The 16,545-nt window shown below is 50.6% G+C and overlaps 1 protein-coding gene across 9 annotated transcripts in view; it reads right to left on the minus strand.

Moving 5' to 3' along the window:
• BCORL1 (BCL6 corepressor like 1) overlaps positions 1–16,545 on the minus strand; it is a 60,125-nt gene that overhangs the window by 28,768 nt on the left and 14,812 nt on the right. For 7 of the 9 annotated variants that reach the window (XM_067724269.1, XM_067724265.1, XM_067724260.1 and 4 more), the window contains 3 exons: positions 11,366–11,495; positions 6,650–6,737; positions 3,099–6,371 (listed from right to left, as the gene is read on the minus strand). In XM_067724269.1, coding sequence (XP_067580370.1) covers positions 3,099–6,371; positions 6,650–6,737; positions 11,366–11,451 — 3,447 coding nt within the window. In that variant the 5' untranslated portion in view covers positions 11,452–11,495. Of the gene's footprint in view, positions 1–3,098; positions 6,372–6,649; positions 6,738–8,171; positions 8,330–11,365; positions 11,498–16,545 lie in introns of those variants that run through there. The other 2 variants (XM_067724267.1, XM_067724266.1) reach the window with 2 other exon arrangements.

The raw sequence follows: 16,545 nt of genomic DNA on the forward strand, positions 1-16,545 counted from the left end.
GATGAGAAGACAACCAGCACCAGATGAAGCAGAACTTTCTTTGCTGATGACTCAGAAGGTCCTTCAGGATTCCGCACGGCCTTGGGGCAGGTGGTGTAGGAGACAGGAGACTGATTCTTTTTTTAAATTTTTTTTATTTAATTTTTTTATTGCAGTAACATTGGTTTATAACATTATATAAGTTTCATGTACATAACATTATACTCCTACTGCTGTATACACTACGGAGAGTATTCTGATTCTTGGCCATACCCTGAAAGGGGCCATACCCTGGAGACTGGGCTTCCGGCACTGTGGAGAGGTGACCCCTGATTTTAGTTTTGCTTATCAATGGTTTCTTTCTCAGGAAAATGGAACATAAGAAAAGAAAGATCTAAGTTATTTGCTTTCTGGAAAAATGGACATTTACTAAATCATTACAGGCGGCTGCCAAGGGCTGCTTCAAGGCTCCTGATGCTGTGACTTTATTCTCTGCCCTCTGCATCTGTCAGTGGGCCCAGTGAACTGTTCATCTAATATAGGAAGGGGCAGTGCCTGCCTGTCAGCGAGTCGCCTGCAAGACATAAGCTCCATGAGGGTCTATCCTATTTGTAATACTAATGATATCAACAGCAGCCACTAACACTTCCCGAGCACTTACTATGTGCCAGGCACTGTTCTAAGCATTTACACATATCACTTCATTTTATCTTTTTTTAACAATAGCTTTGTTGACATATAACTTACTGAGATATATCATACACTTATTTACGTTTATTATTCAACTGTTTTTAATACAATCACAGAAATGTGTAAGGATCATCACTATCTAGTTCTAGAACTTTTTCATCACCCCAAATAGAAACCCTGTACCCATTAAGCCGTCACTCTCCAATTCCTCATCCCCGCCAGCCTTAGGCAACTACTAATCTACTTTCTGTCTCTGTCAATTTGCCCATTCTGGACATTTCACATCATCATTTCATTTAGTCTTTACACAGCCCTATGAGTAGGTACTATCACTGTCTCATTGTATAGATGAGGAAACTGAGGGCGAGACAGATGAAGTAACTTGACTGATATCACATAGCTAGGAAGAAGTAGAACCAGGATTCAAACTCAGGCACTGTGCCTGGCTCCAGAAAGCATACTCCTCACCAAAATGCTGTACTGTCCTCCTGAAGATGTATTCCCACTGCCTGGGAAGGACTGGCACATAGTAGCCGCTCAACAAACACTTGCTAAATGGTCAGTGAAACAGCTATACATAAGCAGAGTGGAAGATAGTGTGGCATAGCTCAAGATGAACATGAACTTTATTTTTCTCTTTTTCTTTTAATTTTTTTAAATTGGGGTATAGTTGTTTTAGAACGTGAACTTCAGAGCCAATAAGACTGGAGCTTGAGTTCCACTTCTGTCATTTAGTAGCAGTGTAACTTTGGGTAACTTACTCATTTTCTTATCTGTGAATTGGGTGTAGTGTTCACCTCATAGGGTTATTTGAAGGATTAAGTTAGATAACATACGTAGAAAGCACTTGGTATGTAGTAGGAATTCAACAAACAGTAACAACTATAACGACATGAACTATTATTATTACCACCAAGAGCAGATTGCAGTCACCTGAGCAAACGCTAGACATACGCTGTACTGTTTAATGACCTATGTTCCTACTTGGCATGTCTCTGCCGTACTGAGGTGGTCATGGGGTCACTGAGAAAAACCCACCCAAACTCTACTCCCAGGGTTCTTAACCTGGAGTCCATGGGTGGGCTTTGGGGAGTGGGTTGGGTCCGTGAGCCCCTTGAAATTATGGGCAAAGTTCTGAGGTCATGTTTCAGGGGACAGGGTTCACAGCTCTCATCAGCTTCCCAAAGTGCTCTATGGTCCAAAAAAGACTAAGAGCTTCTGCCACAAACAAATTCACAGTGCTCTGGCTAGAAATCTATTCAACATCCAATCTGAAGGCTATTAACATAACCTCAAATTGCTCCATATTTTGAATAAGCCCTACCTATCCTCAACTGCTTCAAGAATCTCCTTGATCACTAGTGTCCTTCAGATCCTCTTTGGAGGAACACTGGATTCAGGCCAAGTCCTCTTAGCCCACCTTTTTGCCTAGAACCCTGCCATCATCCTTAGCCTATTAAGAACCCAGACCTAGATGCCCATCTGCCTTGGACATCAAATTCCCAATGGGCTGAAACCCACAGCTGCCACCCCAAGCATTAGGGGGAAAGGAAACTGGTGGATAAGCCCAGAAGCTGAATTGGCTCGAGCCCCACAAAACTCCAAGCAAATCCTAAGCAGGCTTACCCCGGTGGTGCAGAGAACAACCTTGTCAAAGGCCCCTTGCCTCCCTGGACCCTAAGCTCTCAAGGCCAGCAGTTATCTTAGAAGAGGAAAAGGAAGAATGGCCATGCAAGGAAGGGCCTGTTATTAATTGATTTCCCTCCCCCATATCGTATGGTATTCTTCCACTTTCCAACCTCATCTGGGACAATGGCTTTCCTAGCCTCAGGGACCGAATCATTTCCCACATCTACAAAATAGAAGCCCACCCCTCCCCACGCTAAAACACCATATATGGAGAATGTTACTTGGTAAGGGTCATGATTCACTTTACACAAGCCTTCCAATCAGTTCAGTTCACAGAGCTACTCAAGAACACTGCACGAGGGCTTCCCTGATGGCACAGTGGTTAAGAATCCGCCTGCCAGTGCAGGGGACACGGGTTCGATCCCTGGCCCGGGAAGATCCCACATGCCGCGGAGCAACTAAGCCCGTGTGCCACAACTACTGAGCCTGCGCTCTAGAGCTTGCGAGCCACAACTACTGAGCCCACGTGCCACAACTACTGAAGCCCACGCACCTAGAGCCCATGCTCCGCAACAAGAGAAGCCAACGCAATGAGAAGCCTGCGCAACGCAACGAAGAGTAGCCCTCGCTCACCGCAACTAGAGAAAGCCCATGCGCAGCAACAAAGACCCAACGGAGCCATAAATAAATAGATAGATAGATAGATTAAAATTAAAGAACGCTGCACGAGGTTGACGTCTGCAGGACAAAGCAGACCGCTGGGGTCTCGGCCCGGCCCTCAACCTCAGCCCAGCACTCACCTTGGGTCCAAGGGAACTGCGGACCACAACCTTGGCTTGCGGCTGCTGCTCCTCTCCATCCTTCTCTTTGCCGCACTTCATTTTCTTGGGCGGCAGAGGTTCGGTCACCCCATCGGTCACCACCGAGTCTGGCTGCCACTTGTTCTTGCAAGGAAAGACACCTACACTTTCCTGTTTCACTCGAGCCTGCCCAGCCTTACTCCGCACTTCAGCTTGGCCCCTCTGGGTAGCTGCTGGGAGGCCATCGGCCCGGAAGCAGGTGGCTAAATTGAAGACCACATCACCATCCACCTTCTCCATTTTCACCCGCCCCAGGTCCACCTGGCTTCCGAGCTGTGCAAGGTCTGTGCTGGAGGCCCTCTTGCCGCTTGGGACCACGTCCAAGATGATTTCCTTGGGGCGGCTGTCATGAGGTAGCAAAGGCAGCTCGGGCATCTTGTGCAGGTTCTGGGGGGTGGCCAGGACCAGCTCATGGGACATATAGGTGGCCAGCACTTGGTTCTTAGGCTTCGTGTCTCCTGCCAGCTTCAGGCCGCAAGCCCCCTGGGGGCCTTCCAGCTTAGGAGTGCTGTCGGGGCAGAGGTGGCTCTCTGATTCCTCAGGCCCCTGATTCACTCTCAGGTCCCCACTGCTAGGCTGCACAGACAGTGCCAGGGTCCCTGTCTGAGGGCTGAGCGTCAGGAGGACAGGGTTCACTTGTTCCTCGTAAGGCTTGGCAGCAATCCGGCAAGTTTTGTTCTTGGTGCCCATGTCCTGCTCTGGAGCAAAGGGGCCCCCGGGCCGTGGCTGCCCCTCGGGAAGTCCATGCACAGCCTCACTAGGGCCAAGGGATGGCACACCAGAAAACTCAGAAACGACGCTGGTGGGCCTGATGGGCACCCCCTGGCTGGGGGTCAGCTGCCCGGCACTGGAAATGCCGATAGAAAGCAGAGACGCCTGGTGGTATGGTGACCAGCCAACAGGCAGGACCTGGGTGCTGGTGGGTTTCCCGTTGACTGAACACCGTGGGTAAATATTTGCTGGCCCTGTGGGCTTCCAGAGGGAGAGCTCCTTGGTTTGGCAGCCCGGCAGCCCAGGGGCGATGCGGGCTGGGGTGTAACGCTTCACTGTGCTTGGCTGTCCCTCAGTCCCAGCCTGGCTGCCCTTCTTGCCACAGGGGGCACCAGTGCTCTTGGGCTCTCCTTGATCGATGATGGAGATGGGCTCCTGCTTGGGGAGATGACGGGGGTCTCGGTTGAGGCCCAGGTTGGGGTCTTTGTTCAGCAGGAGGGATGCAGGCACTGGGTTGGCCACTCCCACGTAGGTGCCGGGAATGGTGCTGATCAGCGCAGTGGAGTTCTTCACCCAGGTGCTTGGGTCCCCGTTCCTCACGATCTCAGGAAAGATGACGAAGGGCGAGGAAGTGGAGCCCAGGCATGAGGTGACATTGCTGCCGGCAGCCTGGGTCGTGCGCTGGGACCTAGACAGGACCGTGGAGAGGAGGGCCTTGCTGCTGGTGTGCACGGGGGTCAACACGGGCATGGGAGGCGTCTTGCGCTGGTTCGGCAACGGGAGCTTCTGCCGGTTGGACTTGGAGGAGAGGTCCAGGGGCATCTCGCTGCACTCAGGCGGAGAGGCCATCTCTCGCTCCAGCTGTGGAGGTGACTTGAGGGGAGAGAAAGTGACGGAAGTCCCTTCTGTTTGTTGCTCGTTGCCACCTGGCATCTTGGCAGGATGCGGTGGGGCTGAGCTCACGCTGGGGGCTGGCAGCAGAGGCTGTGGTGGTGGAAGCACCTTGGCAGAAGCAGTGGAGAGGGAAGTATCTGCCAAAGGCCCGGGGACCCCATCGGGTGCAGGCTGGGTGCTGGTGCTGCTGGATGGGGAAGCGCAGGGGAGCCTGTTCACCTCCAGAGAGACCAGCTTGGACTCCGAAGTCAGAGGCCGGGCCACAGAAAATGCATATGGGTAAGACCGCAGCTCTGGGGAGGCCAGCACCCCAGGGAGACACCTGTCCTGCAGGTAGGATGGCAGGACAGGGAGTGTAAGGGTGGAGGAGACTCCCAGGGTGGTTGGCAGTGTGGCCACGCTGAGTGGCTGCCCACAACTTGGAGGCGGGATATAGACCAGCGGCTGGCTCGGGGTCAGCACTGTCCCTGGCTGAAAGGACAGGGGTACTTTTTGCATAGCTGGTGCCTGAGCTGCAGGAAAACACACTCGACTCAAACTAAAGGACGCCGGGATGGGTGCAGAGGTGGGAATGGCAGTGGGCGTGGCAGCCGGCATGGGCGTGGGGGCTGGAGTGAAGATTGGGGCTGGGGTGGGTGCAGGCACCGGCGTGGGAGCAAAGGCAGGGATGAGGGTGGGGGTAGAAGGCGGGCCAGAGGACGGGGTCGGGGTGGGCATCGGCACCGATGGAGGGGCGGGAGCTGCCGGAGGCGTGGACGACGGCATCGGAGCCAGAACTGGAGTGGGGACAGGTGCGAGGACCAGGGTCGGAGCCGAAGGGGGCACAGGAGCCTGGATCAGAGCCAAGGGAGGAGCTGAAACTGGGACTGAGATGGGGGTAGGGGCTGGAGCCGACAGGGGGACGGGGCCCGACGGGGGAGCAGAAGCTGGCACGGGCACCAAGACTGAGGCCGAAACCGAAAGAGGGTTCGAATCGGAGATGAGTGTGGGCACTGACGGTGGCGCCGGAGCCAGAGCCGGGACTGGTGCTAAGGGAGGGGAAGGGGCCGGAACCGAAGTGGCAACCTGGACGGGAACGAGCCCAGAATGGGGCACCGGGGCGGGGACAGAGAGAGGGACCTGGAATGGATCTGGAACAGATGGGGGGACAGAGGCTGAACTGGGAGCCGGGGGGCAGATGGGGGCTGGCAGCGGACTGAAGTTAGTGGTAACCAGAGGCAGGGTGCCCTCCACGGGGACGCCAGTTCCTAGAGTTGCCAAAATGAAAGTATTCTTCTCCCCGACACCCTGCCGAGAGTCCAAAGCCTTCGCCCCAGCTGGCGAGCAGTCCACCTGTTTGCTCATTTGGGTGCTGAGGGGAGTCCAGGAGCAGTCTGCCGTGCCGTTGCTGGCCTCTGGGCCGTCAGAAGTGGGAAGCTTGAGCCCGTCTCCCGGGCTGCTCAGTGGCACCAAGGGGCCCCCTGCCTCTGCCACATTCCCAGCATAGTCCATTTTCGGCTGGGCGTCGTCAGGCCTGTCTTCTGACTTGTGCCCAAGTTTTTCTGTTGCACTGCCATCTGGGTCTGCCCCCCGGGCATTACTGCCACTTCCAACTGCCGTGAGCTCCACCTGCAACGACAGAGCAGCGTGCCCATCTTAGCGAGCTCTCTGTAGATCGTGCAAGTGTCCCGAGGCCCGGGAGAGGTGACTGCTGGTCCTCTTTGCAACTCGACCAACCAGGCAGAAGCAAAGAGAAGCTGGCCAATTTCTGTCTCACATACAGCAACTCCTGGGAAACACCCTGTCCTTTCCTGGCCCCCTTCTTGGGATGGCAGGCTGGGCACGTTGCCTGAGCAGTTCAGCTCCACCCGTTGGCAGGTGGCATGTGGTTCTGCATGGCCCCTTACCTTGGAAAAACTGCTGACACAAAACTCCTGAGATCCAAAGTGCTGGCAGTCACCTGTCGTGGACTCCTCATCAGAAAGAGGTGCTCTTCTAGCATGGGAGACACAACCAGAAAAGGGACATGAGACCTAGTCTTCAGGCCACCACCACCTTCCCCAGAATGCCCCCTGCCTGCCTGGGTTCCCGTAAAATCCTCCTGTCTCGCTTCCCTTGGTGGCTTGGGGGAAATCACAAGGAACTAGGGGTGGGGGAGGTCCAGGCTGAAAACCGGAGCCTCTGTGCCCAGCTTTTCAAGTTCCTGCAAAGGAGCCTGATCTGACTAGACTCCCCTCTTTGGGCTGTGTGTCCTAGGGCTCTCACCAGGAGTGTGGAGGACCCCAGCACCTTTGCCTTGTCCCTAGAGCTTATCCATCAAGGTGACCACCCAGGAGGTACTGAGCATTGCCAGAAGGGGAGAGGTCATTCACAGAAGATCCCAAAAGGCATGCAAACTGCTTTTCTTGTAAATATGATCTTATTTTAAGTCTACAAGGAAAGCTGGCTGCAGGTACCATAAGGGTAACCCTTTCCTAAAACAAATAACCACCCCCATTGTGTTTCATGTTCCAAATCCAAATCATCACCTAGTCACCCGACGAGCTTGCCTAGAGCAGGTACACGTTTACTAGCGCACATAATGATACTCATCTGAGGCAGGTCACTGAGCATCAAGGGGCATTTCAAGGGCACAACTTCTTTCCCTCTAGGGTATCTCTTCCCCTTCTCTAGGGCACCAGAGAGCTCAAGCCAGCACCCTCCTCCCTACCTTTCTGCTCTTGCTTGCATCCTATCCCCTGCCAGCTCCCCCACTCCCTGCTTGGCCTCCCAGCACCACTGCATTTTCTCCCATCGCAAAGGGAAGGAAGCCTTCAAGGCTACAGACCCCGAATTCAAGTTGGTATATTGCAGAGGGAAATGCTCAAGGCCAGAGAGCTGGTTCCCAAAGGAGGAAAACTCAACTGTACCCTCACCTCCTCAAAATGTCTTCTCTAAAATTTGGGCAAGAATCTTAGAAAATGGTATATCCTGACCAAAAAAAAAAAAAAAGAAAAAGGTCAGACTGGGAGGGTGAAGTTGAAGAGAAGACAAACACCCCCTGGAAGTTTGGTATTTTGAGTTATAGCAAGAACGTGCCACTGCTGCCCTAGGGAAGACACCAGTGGGGCAGGAGCCATGGTGTGAGTGGCCAAGTGGAAAGCTGAGGTGCAAGAATAAAGCTCCAGAAGAAACCCTGAGATGTGGTTCCTAGGGTGCAAAGCACAGGAATGCTCTGTGCACCTCTGGGGAGCTAGACTGCCTTGGGGTTTGCCCCCCTTCTTCAGAGCCTCGCCCTGAGCTCTGCAACAGCCAGGGAAGAAGCCAGCAGCTGCCTCACCAGCCATCCTAACCAAAGGGCAGTCAGGGCGCCCACAACCAACCCCCACAAGAACTAACTCCTTCCCTCCCACTGGAACAGGGCACTGTTGATGGACCCCAAAATTGTACCTGGGGCAAGAGAAGCAAAAAAGGCAAGGGGATCACCGCGGGCCTCTCCCCATCTTTTCAGGGCTCCAGAAGGGACTAACCGGGGGGGAAAGGCTTGTTCCCTTTAAAAGGCATCTAGGCTGGCAGAAGTGGGAGGGTTCCACTGCTGGCAGTGACTGCTGGTGACAAACAGAAATGATCATAAGAAGAGAGCAGGGCTGGAGATGCAGTCAGGGGTCCCGAGGAAGGGGAGCCTGAGGGAAAGGGCAAACACACTTCGACATCAACCCCTGAGAGCCCAGAAAAGCAAGACCAATACCCAGCCTTAGGCCAGGCCAGGGATGGTTTTGCGGGGAGGATGGTGACGAGGCGAAAGGAGCGGCAGGGAACCACCCCCTTCACCAGCCCCACATGAGGGACCGCAGAGGGGAGACACTATTTCCATTTCCCCCATCCTGACCATACAAAGGGGAGTTCAGCTGCATATTCGGCCCTCCTTGCTCGGCTCCCACCCTGCATAAAGTCACCTTGAAAGTAGACACCCTGCCTTCGAAGGCAGCCACCAGAGAACGGCAGAGCCACCGGCCCAGAGACTCTGGAGGTGGCAGCGACAACAGCAGTCCTGGCTACTCCAGCCATACCCACACCTAAGTGCCAGCCCCCAAGGCTCTGAGAAAATGCCCTGTGGCCACGTTTCAAACCCTCTGAGGAGAGAGGTGTGTAAAGCCAAGCAAACGTTAAATTGCTCCATTGAGAGAAGAGCCTGGGACAGAGACAGCTTGCAGGGCAGGGGTGCCTGGGGAGAGGAGGGTCAACCGGGCAAGATTAGGAGGGCATGGGTGGCGGGGAAAAGGGAGCAGGGGTCAAAGCAGTCTTCAGTCAGGTCTGAAAATCAATCCCACCTTTTCTTCCCAACAGAGATGACCCTGGGCCGTTATGCTCAAGGCTTTGTTGAACTTAAACCAGAAACAGCCATAACCTTTCAGGGCTGTTTTCCTAATTATTAAGGGCTAGCACCACTGTCAAACCAGACCTTTTTCATTTCCTGTTGGGTCCTAACTACATGGCACACATCTCGCTTAGATCGCAGTCCCTGCAGACTTCCCATAGCACCCCAAGACTGCCTTCATTCCAGCCAAGGTCTCCCCCAAACACACCGTGTGAGAAATACCAGCCCTCACCTGAAACACCTACTCATCCCCCAAGCCCCGGCGCAAAGGCCACTGCCTCTGGGAAGCCCTCCTGTATTCCCCCAAGAAGTTTTTCATTCTGGCCTCTAGACTCCCACGGGACCTGTACACGCCACTCAACAGCACTTACCACCAATATCCCATGACTACTGGTTTGCTCTGATTGAGTTTAATAAATGTTTGGTGAATGAAGGCATGAATGGGTACAAGAAAGGAAGCAGCAAGCAAGCAGAGGGATTTAGCTGGAGGCTTGTCTAGAGTCGGCCACCTGAGGCCAGCATAAAGCCCCTGTCCCCAGTTTCTACAGCCCTCAGCTACATCTGATGGTGCTAGGCAGGCTTCTCAAACGTAACTTTAAGAGTTAACCCCCAGATGCAGCTTTACACCCAAAATGTCGAAGTTCTACAGGTGGTCAAGGGCTAAGGAAGATGGTTTTTAAATAAGGTGAGATCACATTTTAGAAATCAGCTATAGCATGGCCTGGGCTGTAGCGGGAAGGTGACAGCAACGGGTAGATGAGATCAGGAGTGACAACACTTAAAAAAGGTCATCTTAACCACTTGGCATATTTGGTAATCTAACGTCCCAAGAAAGGTCCATAAGGAGGGAAAATCAGGTTCGGGCCCACTTCCTGGTCCTTTTTCAGAGGGGATTTAGAATAGACAGTAAACTAAGGTAACTTGTTCATTGATTTTTTGAAGGCTCTAGTCCAGATCTCTACATCAAAGTCTCAACTACTTATAACTAGCTGTCAATGAATACTCCCGCAAATCAATACCAGCACTCTGCCTTCCCCAGATCATCTCTTAGTTATTATCTAAGGACATACGTCATATGCAAAGGAAAATATCTTTCTCGTGCAGATCTGAGAATTTTGTCTTATTTTCCTTGATCTTGATTTTTATATTCTAAAATTAAATTCCTTTTAAGTCCATCTCTAACTTGTTCCTCAGTATAGACAGCGTTAAACCATCAGGAGCTAATGGCTTTAAAAAAATAATAAAAAGGTCTATTCTCCTAACCTGAACCTCACACAAGTACATACTTCTCCAGTTAAGAACAGAAGAAAGTAGATACACACAAAGATGCCCATTCCTTTTCCCTTCAATATTACCAACACTCTCCCACATGCACACACACCCATGCACACACTTCCAAGATTTCCCCAAGGAAATGTCAGATCTTGAGTCCCAGGAAAAGCCATATCGTTCTGTATTCTAGGTGACTGACTTGATGTATTTGGATTTCAACAGTCGATATATTGAAACCAGCAAGCATGGGGGAGTCATACCTTCTCTAAAAATGGGAGAGGCAATGCAACCATCACACACAGCTCTTTGGCCAAGGGTTATGAAAATCAAATGTAGAATCTGAAGGCCATTTTGAGTGCTCTTCACATGGGGCATGATCAGGAAATGGAACAGCCTGGTCAACCCAGTATTTTGGTGAACAGAAAACTGAAAACACACGCAGATCAGGCAAGCATCACCAACTCTCAATTTCATACGAAAACTACGTTAAGCAGTTTGATCCTCCTTTGATACTTCATAAGGATCTCACTGCGAATCATCATTAGCCTCGTGAGGCAGGAAAGTGCTGATCACCAGAATACCCACTAACAGTTTCCAGTATAAAGCTGAATGACAAAATCGCCTTTCTTCCAGGCTTAGATCAAGGACCAAAAATATCTTACACGTATCCTTGAGCACAGAACATGGATGCAGCAAATAAAACTTGCAATTGCCCAAGCTTCCCTTTAATCCACAATCTGACAGTTCTTAATGAGCAGACAAATACTAGTCGGCAAAAGGTCATCTGTTGGCCTCCTCACTTTCATCTGAACAGGGATGGCATGGCAGAGCAGGCCACTCACACAGCCCCAGCCCCAGCCCATCTCAGGAAAATTAGAAACAACCAGCAGCCTCCTCCCCAGGGTCCCCCCTCAGGCGCTGCTGCAGCTACCTCGCTAGGGAGCAGGCACCGCTCACTGGAAGCCGGCAACAGCCACCTTCCCAGCCTTCTCACCTCTCCTCGTTGATGCCACACATGCGAATCCGGTCAGAACTGGTCCAGTTGTGCACGCCGCTGTAGAGCGGTGCTGTAGAGATCATGACAGCCACTCACCACCAGCTAGGACCTGCTGTGGCCACTCCCCCTGGGGAAAAAGAACTCCCAAAAATCAAAACTTGTAACACGGACAGCTGCTTTAACCACCTTTTATGCGGAAACATTTAAATAAATAAAGGTAATTAGAGCACCAAAATGTTAAAGCAGTCTCTCACAAGCCAGCCTGCTATGGAAAATTAAGGTCCAAATGGGGATGAGGGGGCACCAGCTTTCCAGGAATCCATAGGTTTCAGGATGGAGACGAGGATGCTGTTAATCACCTAGAGTGATTAAATTATCTGAAAGACAGATATGCATGAGTGTTCGAGGAAATTCAATCTATTTCAGACAAGTGAGATGCCAGTATATTGTTCTACACACTTTTAGCCTAACCAACTACAATTAGGGGGTCATTCCCATATATGAACAGGGCATCGAAAGACTACTGGGGAATCTTTTTCTCGTCAACTCTCCAATCCATGAGTACTGAAGTATTTGAGTGACATAACCAATTTAAGCTCTCCAGAGGAAGCACATGCTTTCTTTATAAGCCCTTCAAAAATACTCATTCTAATTTCAAGTTAGGAGTTATATAGATATAATGCGTATACCTAACCTGGTTTAAAGTGCCCTTCAGATCAGATGCCATACTCCTTGTGCTCTGACCACAAACAAACAGAAAACAATGCTCCATCAAGAACCGCACATGTCTGCCCTTGGCCCTTCCTATCCGTCTGTCATCCCCACGACCTACCGCCCCCTTCACCAGCCAATGTCGGGTTCTCGCTGTTGACAACCACTGCACAGCCAATTCACCTTCCAGAGAAAATGAGGCATCAAGAGAAAGAGGTTTATCCAATGAGGTTGTCTTGAGACCCTCAAACTCGAATTAACTTATTAGCTAAAAGCCTTATTCATCAAAGCTCAACTGAACAAAACCCTACAGTGATCAGAATTTTATGCTGTTCTCCACTTTCCAAAGAAGTAAACCACAGTAAAATACAGTCACCTCAGGAATTTGTTTCATTTATCCTTTATACAATTTTCAGAGATTGTCCATATTCAACACAATATCACTTACTCATTCAACAAATACGTATTGACCACCTACTATGTGCTGGCACTCTCCTAGGTACTGGGGATTTAACAATTAACAAAAAAGACCAGAAATCTCTGCCTTCATGGAGCTTATATTCTAGTGGGACGAGATGGACAATAAACACGTTAAATGAGTCTGTGTTACAGTATGTTAGAAGGTGGTATAACACAGGCTAAGGGGCAAGGGTGATGGTTGGGGGTGGGGAGTGGAACGGGCTGCAACGTGTAAGTGCGTGAACCGAGTAGGCTTTGCTGAGAAGGAGACATTTAAACATCCTGAAGGAAGCAAAGAGGCGAGCCATGTGGATATCTGGGGAAGAGCATTCCAGGCAGAAGGAACAACCTTGTAAAGGTCCTTAAGGCACGAGGTGCCTGCTAAGATCAGAAAAGAGCCAGGAGGCCAGCGTGGCTGGCACAGAGGGAGCAGACAAGGGAGAGAGTCAGTGAGAGGACAGCAGGGCCACATCCCCCATTCTCTCCTTGGTCCTCATCCTACTCCTGTCCCTGTCGCATAGGATACCGCTGCCTTTGCCCCTTCCTTTGTACTTGCCCCTTTCCTGGCTTTTCAGACCCAGTGCCTGCTGGCCTATCTGGGGCCCTTCTCTCCTGCCACCCCAGAAACCTGGCCCTCGGTCTCTCCTTACCTCTGCCACCCTCTCCTATCCCCCTTCCCCTTCCCTCCCTCTTTCTCTTCCTACCCCACCCATCTCTCTGTCTCTTTCCCTTCCCCCTCCTCTCTCAATCTCTCTCTCCCATTTCTCTCTATTTCTCCTCATCATTCCCCTTCCCCCTATTATTCTCCCAGATTTCTCTGTCTTCCCCTCTCCTCTGCTTCTCTTCTCTCTCCTCCCCTGCCATGGTCCCCTCTCCTCCAATGTTCTTCCTGTTCCCACCCCTCCTGCCCCTGTCCTTTCCCTCCTTTATCTCACCTTTCTTATTTCCCCTCAGGCTCCACTCTCTCCTCCCTTTCCTCCTCCTTCCCTTCCTCCCTCCCCGCTGCCCCCCCCCACTCTTAGTCCTCGGGCCTCAGCCTTCAGTCTCCCTCTCTTGTCCTTCTGTCTTCCTCTGTCTCTCCTCTTCCTGTCTCTCTAGCTCAAGTCTGGCTCTCCCCAACCCCTCCGCTCCCCTCCCTCTGCCCTAAACCCCCACCCTCTGTGTGTGTGTGTGTGTGTGTGTGTGTGTGTGTGTGTCCTGCCCCTCCTTTTCGCTTAGCTCAAGAGCTCCCACAGTTTCAACTCACCCCTTTGTGCGCTGATGACTCCCAAATCTGCATCTCTAGCCCTGACCTCTCTCCTTAGGCCCAGACCAGAATTTCCAGCTGGCAGCAACTTGCTGTTAATTGGATGTCCACCGAGCCCCTCAAACTCAGTGTCTCAAACCGAACTCATTATCTGTTACCATAAACCTGCTCCCCACCCCCATACCCAGCGTGTTTCCTACCTTAGGTAATAGCGCCACTATCCCCTAGCCTGGAAATTTCAGCATTCAACTCCTTCTCTCCCCCACCACCCACATGCCATCAGGAGTCAAGCCTTAATAATGCCATCTCCATCCTCTCCTTCTACCCCTCTCACCACTGCCCTGATGCAGACCCTCATCATCTCTCGACCAGAATATTACAGTAGCCTCTTAACTGGTCCCTCTGCCTCCAATCTCTTAATTCTACAATCAATTCATCTTCTAAAGAACCAGTTCGATCACGTCACCCCCTCCCTCCTCCAAAGCTTTCAATAGCTTTCCTCTGTCTTCAGAATCAAGCCCACATTTCTTAGCACAGCATTCAGGGCCTTCCACAACCTGGTCTCAAACCTCCTGTCTAGCCTCCTCTTCAGCCACATCCTATTTCCCTGCAACCTTGCCACCCCAACTCCTGACCCGTCCCTGAAGTGGCCTCTCTTGTGTCCCCTCTTCCTTTCTGTCCTCTCTCAAAGCCTAGCTTAAATGTCATCATGTCATCTCCCCAGCCCCAGCCCCTGGTCGGTTAACTCCTCCCTCTCTGGTTCTCCTCAAACATTTCATTCCCACCCCTACCACAGCACAGATTCTTAGTCCCTCTGCTGTGTGGTTAGTTGGGGATGTGGCACATCTGTCTTGCCCCCACCCCCAGACAATCAGCTACTTACGGTAAGAAATACTGTCTTTTCTGTCTCTGGTTCTTCTGCGATATCTTACGTATAGTAAGTACTCAGTATATACGTGTTATATGGAAGTGAAACCTGGATGAGAATTGAGGTGGTGACCCTGAGAAATTACATGAAGCAAAAGAAACCTCCCTAAAAAGTATTCACCATGCTTACTGTTTAAAAAAAAAATGTATTTCAATGAAAACGTTATGCACTATCTATAGCACACCCTTCCAAGCTGCCTGATTCTAGCCCAGTTCATTGTCTTTGAGTTATTTTGCACCTTTGTAAATTGCAGGTAACTGATGGATATGCAAACTCTGTCTTGTCCCATGCAGTTTGGATTGACTTTCCTCCCCACTGTGGAAAAACCAGTTTTGCCTCCATTTGCAATTCAATTCCTTTACTCCATATAAATTTGTGCTTTTTGGACTTTTTCTTTGAACCGGCTATAACATCTGTCTGGTTCTCTTGCTGATTAACGAGTAAAATAAAATCTTTAATACGTGTTCATTTTTATATCTGTAAGAGACTCATGATTTTATCTTTTTCTGAAAGTTATCTTTAACATTCCTAAAACAGTTATGTGGGCTCACACATAATTTTAGAGAGATTTCCACAAGGGGTAAGACAAATGGGTTGACTGTCTGCGTCACATCAGGTCACCGGGATCCCACTCCCTAAACATCCCGGTTGATCAAGTTTTGACTGTTTCTTAGAGTATCTTGGAATATCCCAGTTTAGGAAACAACAGCTCAGCCTGTTGGCTGACCAGCCTGGGACAGAAATCAGAGGGGGGAATCCTGGCATTTGCAAACAGAATAATGTATAAAACATCATTACCTAGATAAGGGAGTTTTTAGACCCCCCAAATCCCCAAATAACAATAACAACAACAAGAAAAGCAAGTAAAAACCAAAATAATTACCATACAATGTGCATTTTATGACCACCTAGAGAGCAAACCTGACCCTAGGCAGCCCCACTTTCACAAGATCCTGAAGATAGAGCATCTGCTTAAATCTCAACCTCCCACTCTTCCACTATGATTTTGTCAGACCAACACCTCTTCTTACGTGAAGTCCTCTGCTGCTAATTAATAGTAGCCTTTGCAGAGGCAGGGAGGGGAGGAGAGGGGTAGAAAGCACAGTCAGGAGAGCACAGAGCTAAGTGGTCTACACAAGAAGCAAAGATCGGTTCTCCCGAGCCAGAGAGTAGGCAAAGGGAACTTCTAAAGAGGCACTGGTGGCGTCAATGCCCACATAGGGCAGGAGGAGTCAAGGACAATGCACACCAACATTTCCCAAGAGTCAGAATCACCGAGGTGCTGGTTCAAAATACAGATTCATAGGTCCCAGCCCTGGAGATTCTAATCCAGTAGGCCCAGGGTTTTGTTTTGTTATTATCATATCCAATCAAATTAATAACCACTCAGCTGTACACTACGCCTCAGGAGAGGTGAGCAGAAAGGAAAAATCCTACAGACACGCCACACTTGGTAGGTTTCACTGGTGTACACACTTGGGGCCCAGCTTGCTTTTGCTCGTAGTGCCTGCACTCATGTGTGGTGTACAACTCTCCATCTCTCTCTCACTCCCTCTCTGATGGGAACCATCACATCAAAGGCAAAAGGCGAAGTTCCTAAAAGGAACTTGGAAGAAACCTGGTAATCTCAAGTGACCCAGGAAGCACAGGGATACGAAATACCGCAAAGGATTTTCCCAGATGTCACAACCATGTAATTGCTAAGAAATGAACAGCTGCACGGCCCCAGAATCGAATGCTGGTCACTGCCTGGAAGGCAGCAGGACCACTGTGAGCTGTCCCCACTTTGGTGGGAAAAACTCAAAAGACACATCCAACTCGTGGTGAGAACAA

Source organism: Pseudorca crassidens, chromosome X, assembly GCF_039906515.1.
Source record: "Pseudorca crassidens isolate mPseCra1 chromosome X, mPseCra1.hap1, whole genome shotgun sequence".
Lineage (NCBI taxonomy): Eukaryota > Metazoa > Chordata > Mammalia > Artiodactyla > Delphinidae > Pseudorca > Pseudorca crassidens.